The 9,036-nt window shown below is 47.4% G+C and overlaps 1 protein-coding gene across 1 annotated transcript; it reads left to right on the forward strand.

Moving 5' to 3' along the window:
- The first annotated feature begins 5,814 nt into the window (after positions 1–5,814).
- On the forward strand, positions 5,815–7,650 carry LOC142817622 (zinc finger MYM-type protein 1-like). Its single transcript, XM_075894677.1, has one exon. It carries the CDS (start codon positions 5,815–5,817, stop codon positions 7,648–7,650), a length of 1,836 nt encoding a protein of 611 aa, XP_075750792.1.
- Positions 7,651–9,036: the final 1,386 nt, after the last annotated feature.

Consider the following 9,036-nt stretch of genomic DNA (forward strand, 5'->3'; position numbering starts at 1 on the left):
CGATAGCAGACACCTATCAATATTTTTGTTGCTGATGTGATGCATGCAGTCCATACAATTTCAATAGTGGAGTCTATATTGACGCAAAAGGATGACAGTGTTTTTTTAATAGCTAGTAGAACGCCACCGCAGGGGCGGCGCCAGGGGGGGGGGGCAAGGGTGGGCTGGAGCCCCCCCCCCAAAAATTCTCGCCTGCCCCCCCCCCCCCCCCTATGCCCACCCAAGTGCCCGGAAGCATATATTGAAAACCTAGTAGGAGCAGAGCTAGCAACCGACGGCGAGAGCTGATTGGCTACTTGCGCCGAGGGACGCTCTGACGTCACACCATAGCAACGGTGACGGTGCCGCTCCGGACCTTGGCCGCGCGGGCTTTTCCGTCGAGAAGCTGGGCTGCACGACCATATCGAATCAAGCCATACGCAATTCGATGTGGCAATTCGATATGGAGGCTGCTTGCTCGCTCGTTTCAGCGATCGCTTTCCAGACTACAGTAGGCAGTGGAACCCAGAGCGCACCAGCCGCACGGCCTTGTTTAAGCTTAAACCGCGTAGGCCGCTGCACAAAAGCACGCAGAAATGTGGTTTGGTGTGAAGGGGAGAAAGATTCGTTCTGCCAGCCTCAAGGACCCCACAACCCGCGAAAGACTTAAAAAATGCTGGCCGTGGACAGCGGGAAGGAAAAGCGCACGTGGCCGTTCGGAGCAAAAAAAAGTTAACCTCTGAAACAAAATTGTCATGCAAAACAGGAAAACGAACAAACCTATCAACTACATTTTAGAGAAACAATACTTCCAACTGTTCATCTCCTCTTGCTCAAGTTCGCGGATATTTATTTGTAAGATAGAAATGTGGTGTTTGAAGGGTCACAGCTTATGTACAACGCTGTATACCAGTTTCCTTTATTTCACGAGTTACACGTGGCATGATTGGGTCGCAAATCGGCCAAAGTGCGTGTATGTAGGCTCTGCGCAGTTCCGATTAAAGTTGATATAGGTGACATAAAGGCACGTGCTGGCTCCGGAGACGCATTATTGCAAAACTGTGCGCGATGGGAAACGCCTGCAATGCATTGTAAGCTTTAATTAATACGTATTATTTTATTATTATTTGCTGTTCGATAAAATAACTTAACGGGCGCTTTAGAGCATGTGGACCAAACTAGGTGATATAATAAAGGCACATGCTGGCTCCAGATACTGCGCGTACTTAACAAAGCAGCTCTCCGCGCGATGGGAGGCACCTTCAATGCACTATGAGCTACATCGGCCAGACAGGGCGCTGCCTCAATGACCGACTCACGGAACACGAAAGAAATCTTAACAATAACGAGAGAAGTCATCTTGTTGACCACTGCGCGGCGTGCTCGAATTGTGAACCACGGTTCCGCTGCGCAAAAATCCTTGGCAGAAGTAGGCAAAAAACGGCTCGTGAAACCTTAGAAGCGTTTTTCATTATAAAAGCAGGTGAGGATTGTGTCAGCGACACTTCCATTGCGCTGTACAAAGCCGAAATTCAATTTCTGACGCGCCTTGTTTGAACGTTTTTTCTGTTTCCTGTTCTAAGGATCGCTGTGACGATGCGCCTGCGCAGCTTGCTGGTATATATACTTGTTGATCTGCGTTCAATAAATCAGTTGTTAGTTTGCGCCTGTGCTCGTCTCTTCTTCCCTTGTGTTGGGTGGTAGCGCTTTTACGATGTATTCCATGGCTTTAATTACAGCCCGTTATTTCGGTACCGAATGTTGCTGATATGGTTTTTTTAATACAATTCAAAAAAGTTTGTGAACGGCGCAGCAATTTTTCGGCGCAAAATTGCGTAATGCTCTGGGAAAAGCTAGGAATACATTCCTAATTAAGGCAACTTTATTCACTAAACAATGCGCGTCGGATGCGATAGGAGATAGCTATGAGCTTTAAGTACAGCCTATGAGCTTTAAGTACTATGAGCTTTAAGCGCTATGAGCTTTAAGTACAGCCATTGTATTGCGATGCGTAATTTTGGCGATTACATGAAGTTTCTTAATAGAGTTCAAATAACTCCATGAACGGCGCAGCATTTTATTGTTTTTTGCAATGCCCTGGAGAAGTGTAGGAATGCATTCCTAATTAAGGCAACTTTATTCACTAAATAACGGCGCGCGTAGCGCTCATGGTTTCGCAAGGTTCTCCAGTAGTCATCGGCGGCCCAGCGCAAAACGAGAAGCGCCGCGAGAAAGAGAGTGGTTCGGGCGGCCAAACGCGCGCAGCGCGAAAGCCAAAACCGCGTACGAAGCAGCGGTAACGGTGGCGTGGCCAAAGCGGCCAAGATCCGAAGCGGCGCCGGCGCCGTTGCTATGGCGTGACATCACAGCGTCCCTCGGCTCAAGTAGCCAATCAGCTCTCGCCGCCAGTTGCTACCTCTGCTCCTACTAGGTTTTCAATATATGCTGCCCGGAAAGCTTACCCAAGGGATGCGGTATCAAAATAAAGTATCAAATTATTGAAAATTTCTGATCACAGGCCTCTCGCCTGTGATAAACAGGCACTTGAAATACAGTGCGAACAGGCACGATAAGAAAAGAAATGGCTCTGACTGATAGTAGATTGAAACAAGAAAGTCCACAGTTTGTAGTTTGCTCTGCTTGTGTGAAGCAACAAGCTCGTGCGAGATCCTCTTTTCGAGGCGCGCCTTCCCCTCACACACCACCACCGCAGAGAATAAGCTTCGCCCTGCTGGGGCAACGAGCGCTGGGGAACCTTAGACAGGGTGCACGTGCAGTGGCGTAGCCAGGAGGTGGCACATTAGGCCTGTGACCCCCCTCCCTCCAAAAATGCCATCGCATACAGGGCACAAAACAAAACGACGCTCGACCACGTCTGCCTGGCCGGCCCCAACTTCGGATCCAGGTAGTATCCCCCCCCCCTCTCACCTTAAACAAATTTCTGCCTGCGTGCCTGTGCACGTGTCGCCATAAGCAGGCTAGAACACAGGAGCAGCAAGCAGCTTGGGCTCAAAACCGTAGACGTTCATATACGGAGCCGGTTTCGATACCTTTTCATGTGAAGTTTAACCTTGGACATAGGGAGATCCCAGCCGCCCACGTACGTTTCTTTGCATATTCTGCAGGTGCAGTTGGGAGTACAATGGAACGCCAGAGCGTGCGTACGCCGGCGGCTGGGGGTCCCTGGCACTAAATCTAGAACACACAACACGCGGATATGCGTGTCGTCTTTAGGCGATGCCAAAGCGGCACGTAAAAAAAAAACAAAACTGGACAAACTGCCGTGGTATTCCATTCGTTTGCTAGCTCTCGCGGTGTAAGACACACACTTTTTTCTTATTTTCTTACTCTGTGCTCGCTCCCAAGCAGTGTTCGTGTCACGCATAGGCATACGCAGGGTTCCCCTTCAGGAGGGGCGAAGGTTCGTCGCAGTGCCACCCCTCCCTCTTATGTCAATGCATAGGGCTGACTTGGCGCTCCCCCCCCCCCCCCAGTCGCAGCCTCTATTATATCAATGTGCAGACCTGACTGCGCCGCCCCTGCCCCCCGTCGTGAGAGAGAAGACCCGAGAAGTTTGTCCGGCGACGTCAACGCTTCTCTGCCGGAAAAAGCGTACAGCCTCCGCTCCCTTTGGTTCCCGCGTATACTTGTGAAGCGCGCGCTGCACGTGAAACAGCCCTCGTTCCACCATGTCAACGCAACAAAGAGGAGGGAATCATAGCTGTGTCGTCAACTGTGACAATGGCCATGTAAACACGAAGGGGTCGACTTCAACATTCCCAAACAGAAAAAGCAGGCGACAAGCATGGATCGCAACAGTGCGCCGAGACAAGTAAATTTTTTTATAAAAATGAGCACGTGCACGATGCATTTAACCTGACAGGAGTTTATTCCTGCGTCACCACTCCTCTAAGCTTTTGAGTTACATGGAGATACATATCTGCATCTTAAAAGCGCAAATTGCCATATTACTTTCAACTTGCATCTTTTCAGCACTGTCAAAAAATTGCGAAGACATGTTTATGCTGCTACTGTTATTCGATATTGTAGTAGTTGAAGTTGTGTACACATGTGGTATTTGTGATGTGTGATTATATATTTTTTGTATCTAAGCAGCGCCGATGGAAGAATGTGGTTGCCAAAAGCTTCGACAATGATTTGTAGCAGCCATTTTGTGGAAAACTGCAAAGTGACTCAAGCGAGCACACTTCTTATGTACTGGCGATAGTTCCAGCGGCTTACAGGAAACGGGCATCTCACGCAGAAACGGCGCAGAGGTATGATAAGCAGCGAAGCGCATAACTGACTATGCATTTTAAAGCATTCTCTTTAGAGTGTTGATTCCAAAATTTACGCTCAGCGAAAATTTGTTCCGCGCACGTGCAATTATCAAGTAAAGCTCGAATAAAAGGGTATTTATCATAAACGTGACCCCTTCATACCACCACGTTTTAAGGGTAAGATTGGAACGCGGTTAGTAACAAGGACATTTGTCTATGCAACAAGCGCGCCCGCCCTGTCTATGTGTTTTCTTCATTTGCAGTATGGTCGTGATTTTGGCACGAAATTGACTATTTAATTGAGACATGTACTAACTAGCCTAACAACGAGTACAACAAGCGCATTGCTCTTTGGATACCTTTCATTAAATGTAATAATGATTCAAGCAACGGACTACGCACAATGTTTGATAAATAAATTTCCATACATAGCTATCTCCGTGCAGTTCTCGTATGACATATTTCTGTGCACACCAGATGGTCGCAATCGCTAGTTTTTTTTAATGAGGCATTTTGCCATCGCACATTTTTTATAGAGTTTGATTATGGCATTGTCTGCTACCACTTGCTCCGCATCTGCTACATGGCTGAGCAGATCGCTGACCTTTCACCAAATTGCTGCCACGAAAAAAATCTTAAATTGCGGTGATCTTAAACGCGACAAAAGCGTGTACATCCTAACCGCGCGCGAGGCGAAACTCTCAAAAACACGTGCAGAACGCGTGTAGCGTGGGAGCAAAGGAACAGGTTTTTTAAAGACAGGTTGAAGGGAACATCGGAGAGGTCAACATTCTTGTAACGAGTTTTGCCCCCCCCATTCAACGGCAGCGGCCGACCCCTCAGCGCCCTCTACGGCGTGGGTCTCCCCTGCCATTCCTCCAACGTTCAGTCTACATTGGCTTGTCTCAGTATGTCACAGAAAAGGTCTATTGCCGACTTTTTTTCGCCTTCGAGCAAGCGGGCCAAGCAAAAAGCTGTCTCCCCCGAGCTTTTTGCTTCCACAGCAGAAGATTCGGAGACGCTTCAGGAACAAGAAAATGCTCAGTGCTTTGTTTCAATTCCGCTTGAAGAGACTGTGCGTAGCATCGCGTCTGACGATGCTTGCCCGTCCTTGTCAGGGCACATGGACCGCGAATGTGATGACCTTTCCGCATCGTGTGCAGCAAGACATCAATCTGATTCTGCAACAGAATTCACCGCCTCTGATGTGGATGTCGACCACGCAGGCCAGTTGGACATTTCGAAATTCAAGACAGAGCAACCCACACAGCCAATACTGAACCCATTTCCATCTAAGAAGTACGGCAAATTGAGCAGGAGCTTCAACTCAAACTGGTACCGCCTATTTCCTTGGTTGGAGTACAGCGCGCAGGCTGACGCAGCTTTCTGTTTCCCTTGCAGATTGTTTTCAACTGGTGACAATGAGAAATCTGCATTTGTCAATGGTGGATACAGTAATTAGAAAAATGCCCTAGAAAGAGACGGTGGCTTCAGGAAGCACGAAAACTCACTCGTGCATAAGACTTGCCAGGCATCGTGGGTTTCCTTCACGCAGATGAAGGCGGGAGGACAAAGCAGGTCGGTTGCAACACATCTCAGCGACGCGTACTCCAGGGAGGTGCAGGAAAATCGCCTCTATATAGCAAGAGTTGCCGATATATTGCGATTTACTGCCGTTCAGGGAATCTCTCAGAGGGGCCACGATGAAAGTGCCAGAAGTGAAAACAAAGGAAACTTCGTTGAGCTCTTGAACTTGTTTGCTAAATATGACGACATTATAGGAAAGAAACTGAATGGTGGAGCAGCGAATGCGAAGTACGTTCATCACTCGATACAAGACCAGATCCTCGAAATTCTCAGCCACATCACATTCACAAGTATAAAGGAAGAGATGAAAAGCTCCCAGTGCTTTGCACTTATCGTCGATAAAACCAAGGATCTAAGTAAGACGGAACAGTTGTCAGTGGTAGTAAGGTACTACCTCAATGGGGCTGTCTTTGAGAGGTTCCTTGGATTCCGCAACGCTGAGCAATTGGATGCTAAGTCGCTCCTGAGCTACGTCAAGGAAACGCTGAATCGCTGCGGCATTGATTCTCAACTGTGCATTGCTCAAACATACGATGGTGCAAGTGTCATGAGCGGTACGTCACGAGGCGTCCAGGCACTATTCAGGCTGGAAGTGCCGCAGGCAGTGTACGTACACTGCATGAGCCACCGTCTCAATCTTGTCATCATGGATGTCTGCAAGGCGATAAAACCGGTGAGGGATTTTTTCTCTCTTTTGGAAAGCCTTTATGTATTCCTAAGTGGATCTGCAGTTCACTCCCTCTATGTAGATGTTCAAAAAAGGTTGTCTTTGCCTGTGACAGAGCTGCAGCGTCTCAGCGATACACGATGGGCCTGCCAGATAACGGCTTGCACAGCTGCCATGAAAAGCTTTCCTGCCATTCTTGTATGCCTCAGCGAAGTCATCGCTACAAACAGCAGGCGGGCAATGGAAGCCGGGGGTCTGCTGGAGCAAATGAACTTCTCTTTTCTTTTCCATTTAAGGCTACTCACCAAGCAACTCAGCCGCCTTAAGGTTTTTTCGGACATATTACAAAGTAAAGACTGCAACCTTAGTCAGGCATGCCTCATGGCGCACACTGTCATTGACGAGTTATCCGAAATCAGAAATTCGCAGAGCGCGTTTGGCACTGTGTGGGAGCAAACCTGCACTATTCCTGAGGAGAACGGGGTCCCCCAAAGGAAAAAGCAGAGAACGAAGCGCCTTCCGCTCCATTTAGAGCAGTTTGTATTAAGTGAAGGACGGCCCGTTGAAGAAGAGTCTCCAGATTCAAAAGAAACTTTCAGAGTCAAAGTTTTTCTGCCCGTTTTGGACCACCTCATTGTGGAACTAACTAGGCGATTTGCGGAAAATAATGACGTACTCTGCGGAGTCAGCGCCCTCCACCCTCAAAGTGAGAATTTTATGGACGTCTCCTTGCTCAAGCCTTTCGCTGAGCACTATGCATGCGACATCAACAGCGTTGAAGTTGAATGCAAGTTGGTAATTAAACTTCTTCAGCGCATCGAAGCCGAAAGGAAGTGCAAGATAGAAACATTGCTGCAATTGGTCACCGTCTTGGAAGAGTATAAGTTAGCCTTTCACGAACTGCACAAGCTAAGTGTTATCGCTGTGACGATACCAGCATCATCATCTTCTTGCGAGCGCACATTTTCGTGCCTTCGAAGACTGAAGACTTATCTTCGCAGCAAAATGACTAACAACCGTCTGAGCGACCTAGCTGTGCTTGTGGTAGAACGGTCTCTAGCCAATAAGATAGACCTTCAGCGTGTTGTTGACATGTTCGATGCTGCACACAATAATCGGCGTATACGTCTGCACTAGTATGCCGGTAAATGAAACGCTATAGTACCTTTGCGGCACTTTCATGGGAAAAATGTTCGGGCACGGAAACCCGCTTCGCCATCGAATAATTCCGGCCGTTTTTCCTCGCTTTCAAACAAGCTGCAAAAGGTGCCCCGCTTGTCTGAGGCCACGTCGGTGCCCCGCTTGTGTGGTGAACAGTGCCTAGTAGGAGAGCTGACACGTTTGTGAAAACTGGTGTACTGTTTAGTCAGATGTGAAATGACTTACCTGCCTATGCGTGATCCAGTTTTACAAATCTATGCCCTTCATTTGTTTATTCTTTTGCTACATTGCTTCTTTTTTCTTTTCCCATTTCCAACGTTTAGCAACACCAGCAGGTGCAAGAACAGCCTTTTAACATTTTGTAATCTGGCGCATCATTACGAAACTTGGAATTGATATGAACATTACTTAGTGGTGTTAGTTATCTCTGATGCTCTGAAATGACTATTTCGAAGCTATATTGTGATCTAGTTAACACGTGTTATTTTGTTCCTGCTGGTTACCAAGCTTAATTTCTTTTATTTGGTACTGCATTTTGTATATCGGTTGTTTGACAAACTGTATCAATTTTCATTTTACTAGCAATACAACTGCTGTGTAAACATGCTAAATATTAAGTTGTATCCTACTGCGTTGCTCGAATATCTTACTTACACTGGTGTGTTTAGAACCTGGGCCTTTAGCCCAGCCAAACGGTTTCAGCAACCGACTAATTGGTGTCCTCTTGTGTTTTCGGAAGATTGTGGTGAAAGATTGTGGTATTTCGTGACTAAGCAGCACTTGCGTGCAGCAAATGAAGCAGTTGCAGGTGAGCTAATAGATAGCTATCCTTGGCGAGATTGCAGTGAACTGCGCATAGCAGTAGATACAGCTACAGTGTACTAGACAGCAAAGACAGCGAAGCAGCATAGCGGCGTCAAACCGGTCGACGCTGATGACGTAGCTGACGTCGTGACACGCAGGCTTGACAAGTTCTAGGAGGCGTTGCTTCGGCTCGACTTCTCCCAGAGGCTTGGCTGGCTACCTCCGACTACATTACAGCTGCGCCCATTTTCTCAAGTTGCTATCGTTCTGGTAATATTATCAAGGAAGCTATAGATCAGCTGTTTTTCGCCCAGCTAATCCCATTCTAACCCGTATAAAGCTAGCGCCTAGGCGATTTCTTTTGTAAGAGTGTAAGAGTTGATTTAGATCAAGAGAAAATCTTTCAGATAATATATTACGTTGAACTCACCTAAGCAGAACAATACGCATGTTTGTTGACGTGTTGAGCTACTGAACGAAGCGTAGGTGACATGTAACAGGACATATCGTAGACTTCCATCGAAGAAGTTGGGCGTTTATAAAAGAAGAAAAGGGGAA

The sequence above is a fragment of the Rhipicephalus microplus genome, chromosome 5 (genome assembly GCF_043290135.1).
Source record: "Rhipicephalus microplus isolate Deutch F79 chromosome 5, USDA_Rmic, whole genome shotgun sequence".
NCBI classification, from domain to species: Eukaryota; Metazoa; Arthropoda; class Arachnida; order Ixodida; family Ixodidae; genus Rhipicephalus; species Rhipicephalus microplus.